This window comes from Stomoxys calcitrans, chromosome 2 (genome assembly GCF_963082655.1).
Source record: "Stomoxys calcitrans chromosome 2, idStoCalc2.1, whole genome shotgun sequence".
NCBI classification, from domain to species: domain Eukaryota; kingdom Metazoa; phylum Arthropoda; class Insecta; order Diptera; family Muscidae; genus Stomoxys; species Stomoxys calcitrans.
This window is the reverse complement of record NC_081553.1, coordinates 33216614-33241499: the sequence shown is the minus strand read 5'-3', so window position 1 is coordinate 33241499 and position 24886 is coordinate 33216614. Positions and strand designations below refer to the sequence as shown.

General features: G+C 38.1%; 3 protein-coding genes across 4 annotated transcripts; 2 read left to right on the top strand and 1 right to left on the bottom strand.

Moving 5' to 3' along the window:
- Positions 1-908: 908 nt before the first annotated feature.
- On the bottom strand, positions 909-14038 carry LOC106095713 (yemanuclein). Its single transcript, XM_013263010.2, has 8 exons — positions 12887-14038; positions 8529-8735; positions 7651-8461; positions 7445-7589; positions 7146-7385; positions 7016-7087; positions 5919-6945; positions 909-1911 (listed from the first exon to the last, which is right to left on the bottom strand). The coding sequence occupies exons 1-8, from the start codon at positions 13124-13126 to the stop codon at positions 1807-1809; spliced, it is 2847 nt and encodes a 948-aa protein (XP_013118464.2). The 5' UTR covers positions 13127-14038; the 3' UTR covers positions 909-1806.
- Positions 14039-16764: 2726 nt separating this feature from the next.
- On the top strand, positions 16765-20562 carry LOC106095718 (cysteine protease ATG4D). 2 transcript variants are annotated; one of them, XM_013263017.2, is made up of 7 exons: positions 16765-16994; positions 17230-18202; positions 18284-18479; positions 18549-18625; positions 18694-18960; positions 19035-19231; positions 19308-20562. In XM_013263017.2, the coding sequence occupies exons 1-7, from the start codon at positions 16992-16994 to the stop codon at positions 19629-19631; spliced, it is 2037 nt and encodes a 678-aa protein (XP_013118471.1). In that variant the 5' UTR covers positions 16765-16991; the 3' UTR covers positions 19632-20562. The 2 variants fall into 2 exon arrangements, with proteins under 2 accessions (XP_013118471.1, XP_013118470.1); XM_013263016.2 differs by lacking the exon at positions 16765-16994 and having other exon boundaries at positions 17037-18202.
- Positions 20563-23213: 2651 nt separating this feature from the next.
- On the top strand, positions 23214-24459 carry LOC106095687 (putative transferase CAF17 homolog, mitochondrial). Its single transcript, XM_013262980.2, has one exon. The coding sequence runs from the start codon at positions 23308-23310 to the stop codon at positions 24352-24354; it is 1047 nt and encodes a 348-aa protein (XP_013118434.1). The 5' UTR covers positions 23214-23307; the 3' UTR covers positions 24355-24459.
- The last annotated feature ends 427 nt before the right edge of the window (positions 24460-24886 follow it).

The following is a 24886-nucleotide window of genomic DNA, read 5'->3' as shown; positions in this document are numbered from 1 at the left end:
AGCGCTGAACCTCATGCTCTAGATCGTGTAGATCTACCTAAAGGCCTCTGGGCGGTGGATATCTATCCACAATATGATGATTTGGATGGTCTCTACGAGAACAGTCCAAAAGGTATTGCTTAGACAGCATGTAGTTATGTCTACGGACTGGTAGGATCTTTGTCTCCTGATGGAGGTGGACCACAGGAGAACTGAGGAGACAGTCCGTCGCAGTTCGGAGGGCGGCATTCTGACAGATCTGAATATTATTCCATTGCGTGTCACAAAGCTGACGAGACCACACTGGCGCTGCATAACTTACCACAGACCGGCCAATTGCTTTGTACGTGCTCAACAAGGTTTCTTTGTCTGCACCCCAAGTGCTGCCAGCAAGTGACTTGAAGACCTTGTTTCTACTTTTAACTTTATCGCAGATTGTTGTGGCATGTGAGGAGAATGTGTAAGAGCTGTCAAATGTGACGCCAAGTATTTTGGGACACTTGATGGTCGGACACTTGATAGGTCTTTTATGGTGGTCACCCATAAGAGCGGTGATAAAATGCCCCCCTGTTGCGTGCCTTGTGCCACTTTCTCCCTTATATTTATGCCATGAGAAACACAATGTATACACCTGTTCCTTAGCATATGGGTTATCCAGTCTCTAAGGATTGGATCAGTGTGTCGTTTCGCACATTGTTAAAAGCCCCCTCGATGCCAATGCATACCGCCAGGGTGTGCGTTTTGGCATCGAATGATTCTTCTATTTTATGCACAACCTTGTGCATGGCAATCTCCACCGACCTTTCCTTGACATAGGCATGCTGTTTGTATTTGAGCAGTTCGCTGGATGACCTACTCTTTATCATGGTGTCCACAATGCGTTCCATGGTTTTGAGTAGAAAGGACGTAAGGATGAAACAACATTAAGATTCTCTGTTTGCTCTTAATTAAATATTTTCTGTTTATTTTAGAAAAAATTATAATTTACTGATACGTTTTCTTAAAGAAATAACATTAAATTTGTTTTTTCCTCTAATTTTGATGAGAAATAAAAAATAGGGAACTCACAAAACGACGGGTATAATAACAAAAAAAAGGTGAAACATACTTTACACTGGTAAAAAATAAAAATGATCGTACAACAATCGAGATGTGAACAATATAAAGAAGACAATATTATTTTTTTGCCTGACGATGGTTGCCGGATGTCGATGATGATGATAATGATGATGCTGCAGTTGAGGAAGAAGTATTTTGGCTGGAGGAATTTGTTGATCTTGCATGACGATCATATTTCGATGAGGATGAAGCATTTGATGATGATGTTGCTGTGGATGCTAATGCGGGGAGTAGGAAGGGGTTTTGTCCCAGAAATCCGCTGGACATGGAAAGTGAAGATGCTTGCTGCAGTAGTGACGCTTTCATATTTACACCTAGTGAGGAAAGGGAGGAGTGACTATTGTTGGATATTGTTGATGGCGGCTGAGGTGTTAGAAACAAAGGCAGTGTTGCTAAGTTATTAAAGTTTAATTTATCGTTACAAAGTGGTAGGGCTGTTGCAGTTGTAATTGGTGATGGTGTTTGCGACGACTCTACTGCATTTGAAGTTACTGCTGGCAGTGAGGGTGTTCGGGTACCGGTGGTGGTTGTTGTTATCGTTGAGGTATTTCCACACAATGAGGATAATACTAAGGCCGCTGCTACTGTTTGTTCGTGATTGTAAAATGCCGAAGTGGTTGCCACCGTATTGGTTGGCAATGGTGGTGGAGTAGATATTAAACCCAAGGCGTTTGGCGACGTTGTGCGATTCCTCAACGGTGTTTTGGGTCATTGATGCGGCATATTTGAGGGCATTGCTGATGACGAGGACGACGGCGGTTGTGTTGACTTTTGAGCTGCTGTCGCTTTTAAAATTGGTTGAACTTGTAAATGCTGTTTAAAAAAAAAACAAAAAAAAATAAGTAAACGTGCTTTTTTAACAATTCGCTAAGATCAGACTTAGCAGACAGGATAAAATTGTTGTAAATTTTTTTTCTTTTATAAAACGAAATTTTATTTTTTTTTTCTTTTATAAAGCAAAATTTTCTTTTTTTTTCTTGTATAAAACAATTTTTTTTCCTTTTATAAAACCATATTTTATTTTTTAATGTTAAGGTTAAAATTAAGGGTTAAATTTGAGATAGGCGAAAAGAAACTACTTCAAACTACTACAGAAAATTTATTTTTTCCGACAACAGTTTCTTACAGTTGTGTAACATTAAAGCCTGCTGGAACTATTATTTAAACTTTTGTTAATATCTTTAAGTTCGAGTTCAATTTCCTTCTCTATACATATATCTTCTATATATTGGGTTGCCCAAAAAGTAATTGCGGATTTTTCATATAGTCGGCGTTGACAAATTTTATCACAGCTTGTGACTCTGTAATTGCATTCTTTCTTCTGTCAGTTATCAGCTGTTACTTTTAGCTTGCTTTAGCAAAAAAGTGTAAAAAAAGTATATTTAATTAAAGTTCATTCTAAGTTTTATTAAAAATGCATTTACTTTCTTTTAAAAAATCCGCAATTACTTTTTGGGCAACCCAATATATAAAAATGAATTTCTGTTTGTTTGTTTGTATGTGGGTTTGTAAAATTGTTTGTTCCGTATAGACTCAAAAACGGCTGAACTGATTTCTTTTAAATTTTCACGGATTGTGGGAAGTAGTCCGGAAGGAGCAATAGGATATATAATTTTTTGATATCTGAAGAGGGGCCGACCCTCCCCCTTACCCGAAGAGTAAAATTGCAAATTTTGCCCATGAACATTCCACAAAGGAACAGGGGTAAACTTCACTCATATCAATGAGTGCAGTCCGATTGAAGTTTAAGCTCAATGATAAGGGGCCTCCTTTTTATAGCCGAGTCCGAACGGTGTGCCGCAGTGCGAGAGAGAGAAGTTTTACATGGCATAGTACCTCCCAAATGTTGCCAGCATTAGGAGGGGAAAACCACCGCTGAAAATTTTGTCTGATGGCCTCGCCAGGATTTGAACCCATGCGTTCAGCGTCATAGGCGGACATGATAACTTCCGCGCTACGGTGGCCTTCCGAAGAGTACCACCAAAAATAAAAGTGGACCGATCGGGCAATGTGGAACTCAAATGAAAGGTATACGGGAGTATAATACAAATTTTATATCAAAATTTGGGTCCATGTACATAGGGGGTTGCCCCGACGCCAAAACCCATTGAAGTAGGCATTTTGGACGATAATGACCATATGGGACTCCAATGAAAGTTATTCGGGGGTAGATTACGAATATGGTCAGGAAGGAGGAATAGGCTACATATCATTAGTTGATATTGGAAGGGGCGGACCCTCCCCCGTTACCCCAAAAACACCAACCAAAATCAAGGATGACAGATCGGGACAATGGGTATCAAATGAAAGGTATTAGAGAGTAGAATACGAATATGGTATTAAAAGTCCAAGAAATCCCGGGGCCACACCAACCCCAAAAGTTCTTCAAATAAACATATTGTATATATCAATATGGGATTCAAATGAAAGGTATTCGGGAGAAGATTGCGAATTTTATTCGATCATAGCTATATAAGACTTCAAATGAAAGGTATTTGGGTGATGATTATGATATGACATTAAACTTTGTGTCCAAGAATCTAGGTGGCGCTTTACCCTCCAAAAATCGCCTTCAATAGTTTATTTGAACAATTAAAACAATGGGGGATCAAATGATAGATATTTTTGAATAGAGTGCGTCATTCAAATATGTGCTCAAGTGGCAGATGGGGTTGTGGACTACGAATCTGATATCTTTATTCTGCTCATATATCTAGCGAACCACCTCACCTCAAAACGGTCGATCAATCATAATGACCTAACAGGACACTGTGTGGGGACACAAATAAATGTAGGCCGCCATACACCAAAAATTATGACGGTCAGTATGGTAGGAGGAGTGGCAAACCTTAACGTTAAGATTGCAACCATTTTTAGCTCATCGATAGACAAGACCAAACGACGTGCTGCTGGGCAATACTTTATGTTTAAAAGTTTAACATGGTTTAATAGTAAGAACTATCGCCACCGCAACAAATATATAGACTGGAAAATTAGTTCTTTACCACAGAAAATCGTTTATTTGATTAAAAAAAAGACTAAATGATGACTATTTAATAGGTTGTCATTTATTGACAACTACCACAATCAATGTTATAGTCGTTAAGACACAACAAGCGAGTAGTAGCACTAACATTTAATTTAGCGCCACCTACTGGCTGTTTTCAAAGTCTGTTTCAAATGGATTTAGTTGAAAATAGCCAGTAAATGGCGCTAATTTGGAGAAGCCAACATGAGCAGAAAGAGGGCAGAGTGGTTAAAACAGATCATACAGCATTTATCTTCATTATGTCTTCGTTGCAGTTGTTTGCAATATATTTATAATATTTTTAACTTTCTCACTGTAAGACGGGCCTTTTTCATAAACACCAGATCCCGGAGATGGGTAGGGCGATTTAAGCGAAATTTTGTTGGCATACTCACATTAACCTAAAATAAAAAATCTGAGGTGGGTTGCCTAGGAGAGCCGCCCACCCTCAAAACCCACCAAACGGATTTATAGACCCATCACTACAATATGGGTATCAAATTAAAGGTATTTGAAAGTAGAAAGCGGATATGATATCCAATTGTGGGACTAAGTGTTTCGTGGGTCACCCAACCCCCAAAAAACCCCTCAAATCGGACATATTTACCGACCATGGCAGTATGGATCTTAAATGAAAGGTCTTTGAGACCAAGTCCAAATTAAGAGTATTTTTCTCCAACATAGCATTATCGGGCGCAGCAAAATCAATTTGTGCTTGTTTGTTTGTATGTATGTTCCGTATAGACTTAAAATGGCTGAACCGATCTTCTTGAAATTTCCACAGATGGTGCATAATGTTCCCGTCAGATATCAAAAACATTTTTTGATATCTGAACGGGGGCGGGCCATCCCCCTTACCCTTATTTTCAGAAACGCCAGATCTCGGAAATGGGTGGTGCGATTTAGGCAAAATTTTGTGTGTTTTGTTTTGTAGTAACCTAATAACAAAAATTTTGATATCCAAATTTCGGATGGGGTTCATAGGGGGGCCGGAGCTTAAATAAAAGCTATTTGAGTGTAAAATACGAATCTGATATCCAAAAATGGGACCAAGTGTTTGGAAGGCAGCCGCCCCCCCCCCCCAAAAAAAAAAAAAAACATCCCCGCAAGAGGACAAATTTGCGATGAGGCTCAAATGAGAGGTCTTTGGGAGTAAAGCACAAATCTGATATCAATGTTCGGGAAAGTGTCTATGGGGCCACCCCCCATAACACCACCCATGTAGGAAGTATTTGCTGACCATTGCAATATGGGGCTCAAATAAGAGGTATTTTAGAGTAGAACACGAATATGACACATATTTTCAGACAAAGTCACTGAGTGGCCGCCTCATCGCCCAAAACACTACAAACCGGCCATGTTTGCCGACAATGGAAATATGAGGCTCAAATGAAAGGTATTTGGGAGTGGACCACGAATCTGATATCGATTGAATCAATCAATTTTCGATCACAGTCGTACTTGATAAAAGTTTGGATTCAACTAAATAAAAAAATTATTGAATCAATCAACTTTTTAATTGAAAATGACAAAAATTTTAATCACCCTCGTTATTGAAAAAAGTTCAGGTTCAATCCAAATGATTGAATCAATAAAATTTTTAATTGAAAATTTCCTTAATTTTTGAAAAATCCGGATTCAATAAAAAAAATTATTGATTCAATTATTTTTTCAATTGAAAACATTTTTATTTTCAATTAAATATTTAATTAAAAAAAAACGTAATATTTTTTTTTCTGTGTAGTCCGGACCAGCCAAACTTACAATTGTTTAAATTTGTTTTTATACCTACCTCACCCAAATCCATGAATGCATTAACCATCTTATTGTAACCCTCAACGCCAAGCAAATTCAAAGCTCCCGAAGTTACTGTTGAGTTTGGGGGTAGTGACTTCTTTGAATTTCTATTGTTATTATTGTTATTGTAAGTCTTTTCGCCTCCAGATGGATTCGAATTTGGAGTGCCGCTGCGGCTGTTAGTCTTTTGTTTTCTATTTGCATTTTTGGTCGCTGGATAAAAGCCAACGATTTCTATTTCGGAGTCCCCGCTGCTTTCTCGCCGTGATGAGGGCGCAGCAGCAGCTGCTGCTGTTGTGTGATTCAGAGAGGCGGCATTAGAAAGTGCATACGAAGCTAGGGCTGCATTAGCGGCTGCTGCCTGCTGCATTATATCATTAGGACATGTATAATTGTCGAGATCAATAACATGTGTATTATTGGAATGTTTCAAGGGTTGAGATAGAGCAGCAACGGTTGAACTAAATATTGAAGAAGCAGTTGCCATGGCAGCCGTACTCGTGGCAGCTGAAGTTGGGGATATTATGTGATTAATGCTGTGATCCGTTTTCTTATTGGGTGATGTCAAATCCAGGCCAACAGGAATATTCTTGGACTTTTGTTGTTCACCATTCAATTTAGCCGCTTTCGGTTTTGTTTTGCTAGGACCTGGCTCAGGATTTTTTCGTTTCAAACCCGATGATGCACTACTGCTGGCGACAGACTCTGTATCAGAGTTTGTATTGGAACGTGGATTACATTCTTGGGATGGATTCTGTGTTGTGCTAGATGCAGTATTAAGAGAAGCTGGCGCTGTTGATGCAGTGGCCAATTTGGCGGCCTTCTCTTTAGCCTTTTTAGCTGCCGTTTTCCGTTTTTCTATCTCCTTTTGTAATTCCTCATAGCGCATCCAACCCTTTGGCCATATTTCCACAACCTTTTTGCTCATATAGATGGTGATAAAATCCTCCAAGGTATCTTTCTTTTTCCCCAAAACAGGATATGAAGTCCATCGTACTTGATAGACATCATATAGGAGATTTCTAAAGAAAAAAGGCAAATAAAATTCCATTTAAGGCATGTGATAGTGATCAATAGCTTAGGTTGGCTTACCTCAAATTTGGATTCCAAGGGAATTTTTTCTTTGGCATTTTTGGAGGTTGATCGGAATTAACATTTGCCGCCCTTAAATAAAACATTTATTATTGAGTTTTTAGACTTTTGGATAACTATAGACACTTACTGTAATTCGGCATAACGTCTTAGTTCAGCATCATAACTGGCTATGACAGCGGGCATTGTTTCTGTAACTGCTTTGTGGAGTTTGTTGAAGGCTCGCTTACTCTTCATTTTCTCCTCTCTTTCGCGTAGCTGTCTCGCTTTACGGAAGAAGAAGTATTTGGGTAAAGAAAGTTGATACTCCATATGAGCATATACACTGCTGCGATCCGCTTTATCAATGCACAACAAAGAATCATCAATTCTAAGAGCGAAAACAAATATTTAATAGTAAGTTTAAATTTAATAGTAAGAGGGACTTACTTGAGTAAACTTTCGGATAGGGCCTCATCGAATTGAATCTTTTTGCCAGTAAGATTTTTAGATCTTAAACCATCACGAAAATCGATAATGCTGGCCAAAACGTCCGCCTCCATTTCGGGTAGCTTAGTATCTGCAGATCTTATTTCTAAAAAGGTAACAAGAATTTTTTTTTATCTGGGGATTGTCAATTGGTACAACAAACTCACTTTCATTTCCATGATTTTCTTCATTGCTCGAAGCTGACTTTTTATCTTTCTTAGCCTTTGAGGCGCTTTGATTAGAATCGCTGTTGTTGTCACTTTCATCGTCATCATCATCATCATCGTCGTCGTCCGATCCTTCGCTAGATTCCGCTTCCTCTGCTGAAGACTTACCTTTTTGCTTGCTTATAGCTGATTTCGGATCGTTGCCTGTTTGAGACTTTAGGAAATTATCTCTTTGAGCTTTGAGCATATCTTTGACTGTGGTAGTTTTCTCAATTTTCTTGGCATTACGTTCACGCTCAGAATCTGAAGCCAAATCATCAGTGGGAGGTTTAGGAGAATTTGAAGAGGAACCTGTCGAAACGGCACTTTTAACGTTTTTGATTTTTCTTTTTTTCGCCGCATTGCCATTTTCTGCAGGCGTAACTATGGTTTTCTTTTTGCTCGAATTTGAGGTTGCTTTTGTCTTTTTGTCTATAGGAACTACTGCAGCAGTGGATGCAGCAGGAGCAGCGGATGAGCTTGATTTTGATTTTGTAGTTTCTACAGAAGCTTCTTCAGCCGAGTCTTCATCATCATCGTCATCATCTTCAGAATCATCATCATCGTCCTCATCTTCATCGTCTGAAGAAGAGGACTCCTCCGATGAGGACGACGATATTACTCTCTTTCTGGGACGATCTGGCATTTTAATAATTTCATCGGTTTTCGTTGTCGTGGACTCGGTATGAAGTTTTTTGAACTCTAGTGCTCCACAGTTGATGTAGAAACCTCCCTCTATTGTTTCAACTTCATCGGGTATCATTTCATCATACTAAAATGGAAAACTTTTTACATGAGTAAGGGTACATGTGGATACTTTGGTGAAAAATTCAACTTACCGCTTCTGTGTTATCAATAAACGAATCAGATTCGTCGTAACCCAGTCCTATATCAATTTCATCCCTTTTGTTTTTTCCTCTTCCACTTACGTACGCATTTCCATATTTTCTTTCTAATTCTTTTGCAATGCGTGCTACATCATCATCGTTCTCCTCAAAGGGGTCCGAGAAACCATTTGATTTTTGTTTCAGTTTTTTTAACTTTTTCTAAAAAAAAATATTACAAAAAATTTGTTAATTACATAGGCAGTACATGGATTCATATTTCTTATATATAAAAATCAATTTGTTTTTGTTTGTTGGTTTGTCTGTTCCGTATAGACTCAAAAACGGCTGAACAGATTTTCTTGAAATGTTCACAGATAGTGCATAATGATCCTGTGGTAAAAATTAGGTACTACATTTTTTGATATCTGTAGGGGGAAGCGGACCCTCCCCCTTACCCTAATTTTCAGAAAACGCCAGATCTCGGAGGTGGGTAGAGCGATTTGAGCGAAATTTTGTGTGGTCTCTTAGAGTAACTTAAAAGGCGGTACCTAAGGAGACCGCCCCAACCCCAAAAATATATAAATAGACCAACTACGACAATATGGGACTGAAATGAAAGGTATTTACGCGTACATACGAATCTGGTATCCATATGTGGGAGTTCATTCCTTCCCCAAAACACTTCAAACAGGACTTATTTACTGTCCATGGCAATATGGGGCCTAAATAAAAGGTATTTGAGTTTAGAATACGAATCTGATATCGAAATGTGGGACCAAGTTCTTGTGGGGCCGCTCCTAGCAATATGGGCCTGAAATGAAATGTCTTTGGAAGTAAAGCAAATAGGACGAATTGCAATATGGGGCACAAATAAGAGGTATTTTAGAGTACAACACGAATCTGATATTTCCAGGGCCAAGTGAATGAGTGGCCGCCCCATCCCCCAAAACACCCCCCAAACCGGACATGTTTGCCGACTATGGAAATATGGGGCTCCAATGAAAGGTATTTGGGAGTAGACCGCGAATCTGATAATAACATTCGGCACCAACTGTCTAGGGGATGTCCCACCCCTATAACAATCCAAAAATAGGTCGTATTTGCTCACCATGAAAATTTTAATCTTAAAGAGAGTGGAGTTCAATATTGATAGTTTTTAGTGCCCATACCCCAAACCGGACATATTTGCTGACTTTTCCAACAAGGGGTTTAAATGAAAGGTATTGGAGATTAGAAAATGAATTTGATACTCAATTTTGAGGCCAGTGACCATATGGAGTTCAAATAAATGACATTTGAGAGTAGGGCACGATGCTGATTTATTTTCAGGGCTAAGTGTTTGGGGACCACCCCACTTCCCAAAACTCCTCAAATCGGAGATATTTACCGACAATGTCAATGTGGGGCTCAAATGAAAGGTATTGGGGAGCACAGCACGAAATTGATACACCCTTTCAGGGCCACAGACAGCATTTATTTACTGAACTTCGCAATATGGGCTTAAATAAAGATATTTGGGCGTAGAATACAGATCTGATATCCAAATTTGTGTGTATTTGGGGCAAAGCCACTTCCCCAAAACACCCCCAAATGGTAAAAATTTACCGACCATGACAATATGTGGGTCAAATGAAAGGTATTTTAGATTAGAAAACTAATTTGATAACCAATTTTTGGGGTCAAGTGTTCGGGGGACGCATCATCCCATAAACTCCATTTAAAGCAATGGCAGTATGTGGTTTAAATAAATGATATTTGAGATAGAGCACGGTGGTGAAATTTTTTCAGGTCTAAAAGTCTGGGGGACCACCTCACTCTTGAAAACACACTTAAATCGGAAATACAAATTTACCGATCATGGAAATATGGGCCTTAAATAGAAGGTTGGGAGTAGAGCACGAAATACCCACTTTCATGACCACGTTTCTGGGGGTCCACACCACCACCTAAACCCACCAACAACCACTCTGGGGCCTACATCAATTAAAAAATGTATAGGTCTTAGAGATAATAAGCCACGCAGAAGTAAGAAAAAAAAGTTCAACGATGATGAGTTATACCCTCCTAACGCTGGCGACATTTGTTAGGTCATGTAACGACAGCACTCACTTGATATGCGAAAAATTTTACCCTATTCTTTATGGAATGTTCATGGTCAAATATGCATATGTACGTCCAACAAACTCTGCAGATGGTGAAAAAGACCTAACGTATTATCGTTAAGTCTTTTTCACCATCCAAATCATCCTCTTGTGGATAGGTATCCACTGCCCAAAAGCCTAAAGGTATATCTACATGATCTTTAGCATGAGGTTCAGCGGTTCAAGAGAACCTCTAGACCAAACGGCAGATCAAGCGGGTCTAACAACATTCATGCAGACACAGTAGTAGATGCGGTGAATAGCTACAGGGTGAATGTGGAAAGATCGCCTCATTGCACCTGAAGAAATTGACCTCCCCCGCAAATCAGAGTAGTTCTGGCTCAATTACGATCTCGTAGATGCAGCCGCCTCACTCTTATAGAGCAAGGAATGATATCGACGTGCAGGATGTATGTCCCGATCCCTCAGATCCCTCTGGATGCACCCTATCTTAGTCGTAGAGTTTCTGGATCTGTCTTCTCAACAGAATCAAGCAGACGAAAGAAAGAACACAATACACTGCTACAACAAAATCACCAATCAACTTGCGCACGGTATCACCACGAGTAGTCATCATGATTAGCTCAGCTGGTAGTTACCGCTTCCACATGTTACGTAGAGTCGGATGCTCCATAAATGGAGTAGCTGTAATGGCAGTCGCGGACCATCGGCTGCGGCTCTTGCTTGTTATTGGCGCCTTTAAATAACTAATGGCCATAACGTTACCCCGACGGTCGGTCCTATGGACCGGAAAGACTTGCTCACCTATGGAGTTTGACAAGGATCGCTGGGTAAAACAAGAACAACAAAGAGGGCGGGCCAGGGAGAAACTCCACTGGAGGAAGCATCGTCTAGTCAGCTAATTCAAGCCTCTACAAAACACCAGAATGACAAGGGGACTAAGAGCCTGTTGTGATTCATAATACAGTAATAGGTTTCCGCCCATTTTCTTGTGTTTTTTCGCAATTGCGCTCCTATCAGCAGTCTGCGAAAATTTCACTTTAACCTCAGGATAATTGACGACTTCACTTGCGAAATACTCGGCTAACCAACAATTTACTGAGCCACCCCACGTCTCATTCCACGGTCAACGTTGACGTCTCACCTTCTAAGAATCCTTCACAGGGAAGGGTTTACTCTTTCCGTAGCATGATGTATCAGATTGACGGTCGCCTCGTTTCCCGTTAGCCCTTAACGGCTCCGGACCTCGCAGAGCCTGACAGCTTTCGCCATGTTCCGAAGAAGCTTCTTGCATCTTCTAAATAGTCTCGACCTAAAATATCCCTTCGCCAACCCCTTCAGCGCGCCCCGAACGTTCATGTAAATCTTGAATATCCGATTGGTCATCTGCTCCCTCATCGAAATCTTCCCCAGTGCCTTCAGCATGGCGAAGACTTACCCTACACCCTTCCAGAAGCCTATATGACGCCCTGATTCCAAGAAACTCAATGAAGATTCCCTGGTGGCTCCATCCAATTTAGATCTATATAAATCAACTCGTCAACATGGAAGGACCCTCCCTTTAAATAATCCATCGCGAAGCATAGAGCATATCGTAATGCCGCAACACCAGTCTGCGAAAATTCGACCTCAGCCTCGGGATAATTGACGACTTGACTCGCGAATACTCGGCCAGACAACAATTTACAGACCCACCCCTTGCCTCATTCGCACGGTCAACGTTGACGTCCCACCTACTAAGAATTCTTCACAGGGAAGGGTACCCGTAGCATGATGTGTCAGCTCGACAGTCGCTTCGTTTTCCGTCACTACTGGACGGCCCGGGATCTCGCAGAGCCTGACAGCTTTCGCCATATTCCGAAGAAGCTTCCTGCATCTTCAAAATAATCTCGGCCTAAAATGTCCCGTCACCAACCCCTTCAACGCGGCCTGACATTTCATGTAAATCTTGAATATCTGATAGGTCAGCAGCTCTCGCATCGAAATCTTCCCCAGTGCTTCAGCACGGCGAAGACTTACCCTACACCCTTCTTCCGACGAAGGAATCCATTGGAACAACTGGAACAGCAGCCGTGGAAACTCAGCGAGAGGCCGAGCGACATCCACAAATGCCGCCAGCATTAGGAAAATTTTTGTGATGTAGCCGCCAGGATTTCAACCCAGGCATTTGGCTTCATAGCCGGACATGCTAACCTCTGTCACGGAGCTACTTTGGCCTCCGGCCTACAATTTTTATTACTTTTACTTTTAACATACATGTGTACTTACCTTTTCCACGTGAAGTAATTTTGCATAGTCAAATTCAGGATATTTATTACAATCTGTTTGAAAAAGTTCCACTTTCAAGCGAAGTGTTTTGTTGCCATTTTTGGTTACTGTAGCTGATGGTGCTATTTTATCTGCTGGGGCCAAAAAATCTGCACCAAACCTTGACGAACCGGCCGTCATTAGAGACGATGACACTGTGCTACTAATTGTAGTCAATGTAACACGTTTGGGGTCGGACATTATGTAGTCGTTGTTGTCAAAAAAAAACTAATTATTACGCTTTCAGATGTTTTTTGCGCCCACAACACTTGAACATATCAAAACATAAACATTGATCTTCTCCCCGCTCAGTATAGTTTTGCTGTTGAGCGTGTGGAATAGTTATTCAAAGCAAAAAAAAAAACCAACAGGAGTAGAACACACTAGGAGTATGGCGCAATGAGAGATGATATATGGTGGAGTGGATGAAGCAATGAGCGCAAACAGCAGCAACCGTCAACCTCAACCGTTTTCTATTACACGTTTTCTTCTCCTTTTGGGCTTGTTGTTCTTGTGTTCAATTCATGTGAGGTCAGGCACCCCTCTTATTTTTATGGATTCTCTTTTGACGCGATTTTCAATTTTTCTATTAATTTCTATTTTTCTTCGATACCACAGAACTTTCAAATTTCACTTTCAATAATTTATTGTTATTGCTGTTGCAGTAGTATACTAGGCTAATACGTTTTATCCTTGCACCCAAAAAGAAGTATGGGTAGGAGAGAAACTTGCAATGCGATTTGATTATTTGAGTAAACTCTTGTTTTTTCATCTTCAGGTGTCGATTGGTGGTGTTGTTAGGAATTCCACCATTTTTTCATTCTTCGTGTTCCTCTTTCAAAATGATTTTTTTATAATTTTCCCCAAGACACACTACACTGATGAATCGGAAAGGCGACTTTTTGCAGGGAATAAACTTTTGTATTCAGCTTAACGAAAAAAATTAATGACTTATATTAATACTTGGAGTTTTTACACGTGTTTGGTAGTTATTTTTTTCTCATTTAATTTAGGCACAATTATATTTTTGCAACGAAAAATAACTGCAAAATTTTCTTCAAGAGCCGAGAGCCGCTCATTTTTGCTCTGTGGATGTTTTGATACTTATGGTTGTATATTTTAGGACGCAGGAATGCAAGATTAGGTACCAAACAATTAAAATTGCAATTAACAACCCTGAAATCGGTTGTCATATGTCAAAACCCATGTCTCAATAATTTCAAACATGCACAAGAATGCCAAAGAGCAATGTTGCCCAATTTTAAATCTTTTGAGCTTGTTAAGAACATATTTTTTTAAACGTTTTTATTGCAAATAAATAATTTCATGTTGCATGGACCTATCAAAACATACATTTTCATTTGTAATTGCGAGGAAAAATTCTGCCTACTATATCACCCTGTTACGCAAAGAAATTTTCATTTGAGCTGTGTTCCCGCAACCGAAATACTTTTTTTAAAATAATTGATTTTAATGCAAAAAAACTTGCTGATTTCGTTCAGTAGGACATTCCCTCATTACCTATAATAAAATTCTTATTTTATCATTGTTGTTTTCATAATGTTTCAAAAAAGTAATCGCAAAAAAAGGGTTCGCAACGGTGAAAAACGAACATAGTACCAGCCATTATAAAGGGTGATTTTTTTGAGGTTAGGATTTTCATGCATTAGTATTTGACAGATCACGTGGGATTTCAGACATGGTGTCAAAGAGAAAGATGCTCAGTATGCTTTGACATTTCATCATGAATAGACTTACTAACGAGCAACGCTTGCAAATCATTGAATTTTATTACCAAAATCAGTGTTCGGTTCGAAATGTGTTCATTCACCGTAACGTTGCGTCCAACAGCATCTTTGAAAAAATACGGTCCAATGATTCCACCAGCGTACAAACCACACCAAACAGTGCATTTTTCGGGATGCATGGGCAGTTCTTGAACGGCTTCTGGTTGCTCTTCACTCCAAATGCGGCAATTTTGCTTATTTACGTAGCCATTCAACCAGAAATGAGCCTCATCGCTGAACAAAATTTGTCAAAATTTGAACACATTTCGAACCGAACACTGATTTTGGTAATAAAATTCAATGATTTGCAAGCGTTGCTCGTTAGTAAGTCTATTCATGATGAAATGTCAAAGCATACTGAGCATCTTTCTCTTTGACACCATGTCTGAAATCCCATGTGATCTGTCAAATACTAATGCATGAAAATCCTAACCTCAAAAAAATCACCCTTTACGTTATTTCAAAAAAAGCAACCCTGAAGGCCTAAACATAATAAGCGATTTGAGGAGCATCGCGTTTGAAAAAGCAACTCTGCAAACAGATTTAAAAAAATAAACTAGCTTAAGTTAAACAAATTTTATATTTGACGACTAAAAAATACATACGTTCAGTAGCACAGTATGACGCTCGATTTCAAGCGCAAAGTTGAACATTATTTAACTTTTTCGCGGCGGCCAGGTTTGACGGTATAACGCATGACATAATTACCAGGTAGTGTACCGTAAACAGATGAGTATTTTTTTGCTCGCGAAGTGCAGTTTCTGTCGACAAATTTGTGGTGTGTGTGTTCGCATTATAATTAAGAACCACAACACAAACAACGAAAAATTGCACCAACTAGTAACATATACAAAATCAGAGTTGCAATAATCGCCAATTTTGACAGATTGTGCATTCAATATTTTGTTGTTGGGCAACTGCCACTACCTATAAATGAATATATCTCGGTATAAAGATGTCAGATTTTTGTATGTTTTCTGTTTGTTGTTATCTTCTTTCTCGCATATTCTCTGCTCATTTACACACATACACAAATTTATTTATATGTGTTGGCAAAACGTATGATAAGTGGTTGTTGTACAAATGAGACGACCTTTAATTGTTTCGTCATGTGTGCAGTGTTGCATTTTTTTAGTTCGCGCCATTTTTCGTTGTTTGTGTGTGGTATGGTTCTTAACTGTAATACACACACTCAACCAAAACTCGTTGACAGATAGTGCACTTCGCGAGAAAAAATTGTACTCAGCTGTTTACGCTACACTATCTGGTAATTATGTCATTGTTGCAGCCAAGACATTTATGTCGCCACAAAAAAAAAGTTGTGTACAATACAAGATGGCGCCAAACATCGACTTATAATTTTGGGCGAATTTTAATAATTTTTAGGTAATAAAGGACATATGTGCTGTAATTAATCGTTTTTATTTGCAAATAACTTTATTTAATGTTGCATAGAGCTATTAAAACATATATGTGCTTTTTTGAAATGTGATTGTCTTATGTTAGTTGCACACACTATGTGTGCAACTTTAACAATAGCAAAATTTGACATGTTTTATTAATACAGCTCATATGCATTGCCTGATCGTGTAATGCATTTCTTATGGTAATGAAAATTTCGCCATATGTTTAAACTGCTCATTACATCGGGATTTTAAGCTCTCGTCAGCTGATTTTATAAAGGGAAAACAGATGATCGAGCCATTAAATCCGGATTTAAAGAGCAGTGTAAACGGGGTTTAACTTTTTGTTAGTTAATCCTGACTTGAACTGAAATTTCTTCAATGTATTTGTGCCTCCTTAAAGGCCAAAACAGAATAAGCTCTTTGAGCTTTGTCTTGTTAAAAAAAGGTAAAATAGTTTTACTTTTGCGAGTTTATTTTTTGAAATTTGTTTTCAGCGTTGAATTTTTCGAAGCGACGCTCCTTAACGCGCTCATTCCGTTTAGGACTTAACTGCACCTTCCCCATTACTTATTCTTTTAGTGGATTCTGGCAACTCCGATTTGCTTTTGTTTTGATTCTTTTTTCGCAAAAAAATAAGTCACAACACAAATGTCATTTAGATTGGATACTTGGAGCTTGCAACAATTTGCAATTTTCATTACTCTTTGTTAAGCAATTAAGAAGTTTAATTATTTCCTTTAAAAAACTGCATAAAAAACTATTATACTTTGCTACTGCATTATCGAGTGAAATTGAGAATAAAAACAAAAGCAAAAACACATTTAGCACAACAAAAGTTTTACATACACACACACTCAAGAAAAGAATTATCGAATGGTAAGTGGAAAAGGCACTCGACAATTCACAACTACTATTACTACCTGGCAGCAGTTGGTTGGAACCCACAGTTTTGTACACCTAATATTGTTTGGATGATTCAGTGGTGAACCACAAGCTGTGGCGAAAAATACTCGAGACTGTCGCGATATTGATAAAAATAAAAACAAACATAAATTGATTTGTCGCCAATATGTATTCGTATTTGAAAAAACTTTCTTGTGTCCATTCACAGATGAACTATGATGGCTTATTATCACAGTTAACAACTGAAGACAAACTGAGTCTGTTTCAAGGGGCCGCTGTAAACTCGGGCACTGTTCCTCCCCCCACAGCTAATATCATACAAGTGGAGGAGGGGGCAATAGAGGAAGAGCAAGCAGCCACAATTCAATGCGTTCCAAGGCCTGCGACGACGACAGCGACATTGACCAGCAACAACACTAACCCCAAATCAGAACAAACATCGACACCCTCACGAAAGATTTCAACATCGTCGCGTTTTTTAAATGCTTTTCAACAGTTATATTCCACTTCAGCCAGTTCATCGTGTGTCAGCAATCCCATAGATAATGAAGAAAGCGACGGAAATCAATTTTTATCAACATCTTCCGCCTCCGCAGGCAGGACACCAACCAAGGGCATGGAATCAAAATTACTTTCTATGTGGCACAATGTTAAATATGGCTGGAGTGGCAAGCTTAAGTCCAACTTCTCTAAAGAGCAGCCAGTGTGGCTTTTGGGTCGATGCTATCATCGCAAATGTACGCCTCCTTCTTCAATGGAAACTTCATCGGAATTGAACATTGCGGCAGGTGGAGGAACTGCAAGTGAAAATTCAAATATGGGCGTCTCAAATGCATATGATACCATACAACAAGACAATTCCCAGAGTGCTGCTGTGGTAACGCCCAATAGTAATACGACGACACTGTATCCTATATTAAACCCACAGCAGGTTGAAGAAATTGTAGTCCCACAAGAATTGGCTTTGGATGCAACCGACAATCAGGTGGGAGAGAATCCTTGGGAAGAGGGCATAGAAGGATTCAAGCGCGACTTTTATAGTCGCATTTGGATGACGTACCGCAGAGAATTTCCAACCATGAATGGCTCAAATTATACCTCAGATTGCGGCTGGGGTTGTATGTTGCGCAGTGGACAAATGTTATTGGCCCAGGCGCTAATTTGCCATTTTTTAGGACGCAGTATGTATTTTTTCTAAGTGCAATAATGAGTGTGTTATAACGTGGGTGGGTGTGTGTTTTTTCTAACTAATTAACATCTAGGTTGGCGTTATGATCCAGAATCTCAGCTACACTCAACACTCGAAGATAATATGCATAAAAAGATTATAAAATGGTTTGGAGATAGTTCTTCAAAAAGCAGTCCCTTTTCCATACACACCCTGGTAAAGTTAGGCGAAGAAATGGGCAAAAAGCCAGGGGATTGGTATGGACCAGCATCTGTCTCCTATTTATTGAGGTGAGTTGGAAAAAAATTAAATTACATAAGACACATATTTTCTTAATATTTACTCCTTTTATTTTCTAGACAAGCCCTAAAGAACGCAGCTCAGGAAAATGCTGATTTCGATAATCTAGTAATTTATGTGGCCAAGGACTGCACTAGTATGCCTATTTGTTTGAATTATTTAATTATTTGAATTTCGTTATTTCTGTTTTTTTTTTACTTTTAGTTTATATGGGCGACATTGAGGCCGAATGCTCCATTCCCGAACCCACACCGAAATCTCATGTGCCCTGGCGCAAAACTCAAACACCCAAATCGAATGAAGTCAAATCAAATTGGAAATCTTTAATTGTATTGATACCCTTACGTTTGGGAACGGAAAAACTTAATCCCGTTTATGCCCATTGCCTAAAATTGTTGCTAAGCACTGAATATTGCATAGGCATAATAGGAGGAAGACCGAAACATTCTTTATACTTTGTAGGATTTCAAGGTTGGTTGATTGATTTTTATCTTTTTTTTTTTTTGTAAATAATTAACAAAGCTTTAATGATTTGTGTTTTGTAGAGGACAAATTAATACATTTGGATCCCCATTATTGCCAAGAAATGGTTGATGTTAATCAGGAAAATTTCCCACTACATTCATTCCATTGCAAATCTCCAAGAAAATTAAAATCCAGCAAAATGGATCCCAGTTGCTGCATAGGTTTCTATTGTCAGACAAAAGTCGATTTTGATAATTTTGTGGAGTCTGTGCAATTGGTATGTGTCATTGTATATTATCCCGTGTCATAGAACCAAACAGAAATGACAACTTTTAATGCATATTTTTTCATAGTATTTACATCCTATGCGTTGTGCATCGGGCTCATTGGAAAAACAAATACCTCCCTCTCAACAAATGCCTTCTAGTTTGACCAACAGTTTTACAGAGTCATCAACGACGTCATCATCTCAATATGCCGAAATGAATTATCCATTATTTTCGTTTTCACGTGGACGCTGTTTACAGCACGAGACGAACGAAATGAGCGACTCCTTATATAAACCTTTACAAAAACAACTTCAATTGATTAACAATGACATAAGTTCGCAGCATTCATCATCATCGCCGCTGACCATTGATGATGATAGTGAAACTGAAGAATTTGTATTGCTATAAGTGAAATGAGAAAAACACAAAGAAGACAAAATCACAATTTACAATTTACTACAAGCGTTCACTACCTGTTGATGCTGCTGCTGCTGCTGCGCTTCAATACAAAACCATAACAAATAATCATGCCCCATTACCATATACCATTTACATATTCTTTGTTACCTTTATGTATCTCAAAATTAAAGACTTATTTTATTTTCTATATACATATATGCATAGATATTCTTCGCCATGTTGCGATTTTCACATCTGTTACAAAATTTTTAAAGTTATTGTGTTTTTTTAAAGCCTATTGTTTTTTAAAGTGCAAATCAGTTTATTTTTTTGTATTATTATTATTATATAAAATTTGTTATCATTTTTTCTCATTCATCTGTTGTGTGCGTATGTGTGTTCGTGTATGTGCTGTATTTCTTATCAATTAATGTTTATTTAATTTATTTGTAGTTTAAGTTTACCCTATTCTCTAGAGCCTCTGTATGAGTGTTTATTATTTTTATAGATTATTGAAATAGAATGAGTTCATAAATCTGCATGTCAATGTCATTTGGGGCATTTCATGGGCAAAGAGTTTGAGTAAAACCAGTCTCTGCCTATTCCCCTGCCGAAAAAGCAACTTATTGACACCTTCAAATAAACTTTGTATGCAAGTTTATCAAATTATGATTCAAACAATTTATGTGTACCTTCTTATCTTATACTTATCTTATATACAATGACACATCGCAGTTATTTCAAGGCATCATTCGTTGTTGTCGAATATTGTATTTTTATCTATTTTTTTTATTTCCTATTTTTAAGCCTTTTCTTTGCCATTACTACAAAATAAAAATTCATGTGTGATTGATTGTACACGTATTAATTATAAATATGGACTTATTGAATGAATAAATAACGCAGTAGTCTCCCCTCATATGGGAAACGAGTTTTTAAACGGGTGATAGTTTTGAGAGGGATATATATATATATATATATATATTATTTAATTGAGAGTTGGCAATGGTTAAAGCATCTTCAAAAAATGTAACGGAAACTGTGCTCATAATTTTGGATTTTAATACTTTATTTAAATATGTCTTCATTATACTGTCCTTCAAAGTTCAATTAGGAACTTTGAGTTTTATTATGCTTTTAACTTGTTTTTCTCTTCACGAAGCATGAAACAAAGACCTCTTTGTTGCTTTTTTCGAGTAGTGTGAAAAAATTAAGTTAACCACAACGAAGAATGTGGGAGTTGGACATCTCAAATGAGTAGAACGTGACTAATGTGACAATTGAAACAATTAGCACGTACAAATGCTGAAATGGTATCATATATTTTTAAATTTTGGCCAGTAAATAAACTGAAAAACGAATACAATAGGAGCGAGTGATGTTGAAAAGTAGCAGCCGCCTGTCTCTAGATGTAGATTATGAGCCGAAACTCATGTACCCTCATTATGTACTTATTGAAAAATGCGCACAAGTTATTATATACGTATACAGTGAGCGTCAAAATTAAGGTTTCAAAAGTATTTGTTTGTTAATTTTTTTAAGTTAAGTTTAAAAATTATAAAATGTTTAATAAAATCGTTAATTTAAAGGCTGAAACTAAAATATTGGGTTGCCCAAAAAGTAATTGCGTAATTTTTTAAATTTTTAAAAGAAAGCATTTTTAATAAAACTTAGAATGAGAACTTTTTTTCTAAAGCAAACTAAAAGTAACAGCTGATAACTGACAGAAGAAAGAATGCAATTACAGAGTCACAAGCTGTGAAAAAATTTGTCAACGCCGACTATATGAAAAATCCGCAATTAATTTTTGGGCAACCCAATACAACAGCTCTTTAGTTTATTTCTCGATTTTATTGGAATGCAGCACAGTAAGGAAAGACGATGAAAGGAAGATTTTTTGTGAAGATAAACAAATAAAAAGGCGTTAAGTTTGGCCAGGTCGAATTTTGAATACCCACCACATCGGCTATATATGTAAACCACCTTTCGTCGAAATCCGGTGAAAAATGCATACCGAATGCCCCATAGCAGCTATATCGAAATATGTTCCGATTTGGACCAAATACTAATAAGTACAAGTCATTGTTCAATTGTGCATAACAAAATATTGGTCTTTTTAGTAGCTATGTATATCTAAAATAAACCGATTTGAATCATATACGATACGGATGTCGAGAAGTCACTGTGTCAAATGTCAGTGATTTCGGATTATGATTGAGCTTTTTATGGGTCCAAAAATCTTAAATCGGAAGATCGGTCTATATGGTAGCTATATTCAAATCGGGACCGATCTGGGCCAAATTATAGAAAGATGTCGAAAGACCTAACACAACTCACTGTCCCGGAATTCAGCAAAATCGGATAATAAATGTGGCTTATATGGCCCTAAGACCCTAAATCGGCGAATCGGTATATATGTCAGCTATATCCAAATCTGGACCGTTCTGGGCCAAATTGAAGAAGGATGTCAAAACACAACTCACTGTTTCAAATTTCAGCAAAATCGGATAATTAACGTGGCTTTTATGGCCCTAAGACCCAAAATCGGCGGATCGGTCTATATGGGGGCTATATCAAGATATAGTCCGATATAGCCCATCTTCGAACTAAACCAGCTTATGAAAAAAAAAAAGAATCTGTGCAAGTTTCAGCTCAATATCTATATTTTTAAAGACTGTAGCGTGATTTCAACAGACAGACGGACGGAAATGGCGAGATCGTCTTAGATTTTTACGCTGATCAACAATATATATAATTTATAGGGTCGCAAAAGAATATTTCGATGTGTTGCAAACGGAATGACAAAAAGAATATAACCCCATCCTTCGGTGGTGGGTATTAAAACCGATTGGAACGAAATTTGTCTCAGATGGCGCCGATACCTAGGAGAAGATATATAGTTCAAATATGTACATAGTTCCGAAACATATAGATTTTGAGATATTCATTTAAATTGATACAACATCAATTTTTAACAACCGATTGCACCGAATTTTACTGAAAACGTTGTCAATTTTGGGTATGGTTCGTTCAGATACAAACAGTTTTACACAGGAGGCCACCATAGCACACCGTAGCGTCCGCCTATGATGCTGAACGCCTAGGTTCGAATCCTGGCGAGACTATCAGAAAAAGTTTTCAACGGTGGTTTTCCCCTCCAAATGCTGGCAACATTTTTGGGGTACTATGCCATGTAAAACTGCTCTCCAAAGAGGTGTCGCACTGCGGCAAGCTGTTCGGCCCCTTATCATTGAGCTTAAACAACTTGAATCGGACTGCACTTATTGGTATGTAAGAAGTTTGCCCCTGTTCCTTAGTGGAATTTTCATGGGCAAAATTTATTTAGTCTCGATTGCTATTTATTTGACTTAAACAGCTGGTTTTCATAAAACAACATAAAGCAACAAATTGCTTCTGGGAAAAAATTTCCAGCAGAAATTAGCAAGACCTCAATTACCAAACGCTCAAAAATTTTCTTGCTCTAACACTTCGCGCGAGATGGCCGACTTCCCGTAAATATTTGTACAAATTGGCACAAATTTTCGAGTGCACGAACACACTTACTGTTAATAAACAGCTGATCATCTAAATTCTTATTAGAAAAAAATTTTTAAAAACACTGGTATGACAGTAACCGGCGAGGATCAATAATTATTTTTTAGTAAAACTATAAGAAAAAAGCAAAATGAACATACTACGTAACAGTCGAACTTCACCTACCTTAAGACAATTGATATCGCTAGCAAGAAATAGCAGCAGCTCGACATTGGAACAAGCTAAGTTCATTGTGGAACCACTTAAACAAAGGCAAATTGTTCGCGTAAAGGGAGAAGATGTAATATCCTTTCTGCAAGGACTCACAACAAATGATATGAGGCAACTCCAGACGTCCTCCTCGATTTATACAATGTTTCTTAATAAAGCTGGAAGAGTGCTATATGATGCAATAATGTATATGCCACCAAAGGAGTCCTCAACCGTACTACTTGAATGTGATAAAGATATATGCAATGAATTAATGCGACACCTTAAACTTTATCGGGTTCGCAGGAAAATACAGATAGACAATGTCGCCGACGAATTTAATATATGGTCAGCATTTAATATCCTTGGAGAACCCTCAATAAACAGCAACTCAAGTACCATAGAAAAGCTAAATAATGTAGATGGTATTGATGTAACGCAAGACCCACGACTTCAAATTTTAGGCCATCGCATCGTTTGCACTTCAGATAAAAGTTGGACAGACCTTTCGAAAGTATATGAAAATACCATTGTTGTTGAACCACCAAGCGACACAAACAATTTTCAACTGCATAGATATAAAATTGGGGTGGCTGAAGGTGTACATGATATGCCGCCGGGCAAACAATTTCCGTTGGAGGCAAATTGTGACCTGCTTAATGGTGTAAGTTTTAATAAAGGTTGTTACATAGGCCAAGAATTGACGGCAAGAGTACATCATACTGGGGTGATACGTAAACGTCATATGCCCGTTCTTTTAAGCGTCCCCTTGGCGGCAGATTCTTCAAAAGCAATGTTAAATGAATCAGAAGCAAAACTGGGCAACATACTGGGCAGTGTTGGAAATCAAGCACTTGGTTTATTACGCATAGAGCAAGTTATGAAGTCAAAGGAATTGTCTGTCGATGGCAAACCTTGTCATGTGGAAAAACCCAAATGGTGGCCTACGTCATTACTAACGAATGTGTCGAGCAAAGAAGAAGTCTGATTCTCGTTTGGAGAAATAAAATAAGTTGTTGAATGTTTAATAAAAATCTTATGAGATTTAAAAAAAAAAATAATAATAAATCGTTATTTATATGCTAATATCACATATGCGTATATCACAATTCATCTCAACAAAATTTACGGATTATTTCTCATTTCATGTACCTCTATACAGACAAACTTCTTGTCGAACATCTATATAGACGATTCTCCCCAATGAATTCTTTAAATTGAAACAGCCTTGTTTATGTACCATTTGCTCTGTTACATAAAGGTGGTGCTTATATTAAGGGCCATAAAAACCTCACCAAGCGGTTGTCAACGTTTTTGGTATAGTTCCAAAATAAACCGATCACCAATTGGCATGTTGAGTTCAAAAAAGGCTCACCTTTTGCCCGTTTATGTTCAAATATGGCAATAGTGTGTATGTCTGCACTTTAATTTGTCTTTTGGGGGATAGATCATAATAATGCTAAAATGGCTACCGATCGAGCGGAACTCAAATTCAACTTATGAGTTATTTTTTGGGCCAA

Coding starts and splice junctions, on each gene's coding strand:
- LOC106095687 (XM_013262980.2), top strand. CDS start 23,308: ATGAACATACTACGTAACAGTCGAACTTCACCTACCTTAAGACAATTG.
- LOC106095713 (XM_013263010.2), bottom strand. CDS start 13,126: ATGTCCGACCCCAAACGTGTTACATTGACTACAATTAGTAGCACAGTG. Junction 7,590..7,650: donor AGAAAATCATGGAAATGAAA/GTGAGTTTGTTG, acceptor TTACCTTTTTAG/AAATAAGATCTGCAGATACT. Junction 7,386..7,444: donor CTATCCGAAAGTTTACTCAA/GTAAGTCCCTCT, acceptor TTTCGCTCTTAG/AATTGATGATTCTTTGTTGT.
- LOC106095718 (XM_013263016.2), top strand. CDS start 17,188: ATGTATTCGTATTTGAAAAAACTTTCTTGTGTCCATTCACAGATGAAC. Junction 18,961..19,034: donor ATACTTTGTAGGATTTCAAG/GTTGGTTGATTG, acceptor TGTGTTTTGTAG/AGGACAAATTAATACATTTG. Junction 19,232..19,307: donor TTGTGGAGTCTGTGCAATTG/GTATGTGTCATT, acceptor ATTTTTTCATAG/TATTTACATCCTATGCGTTG.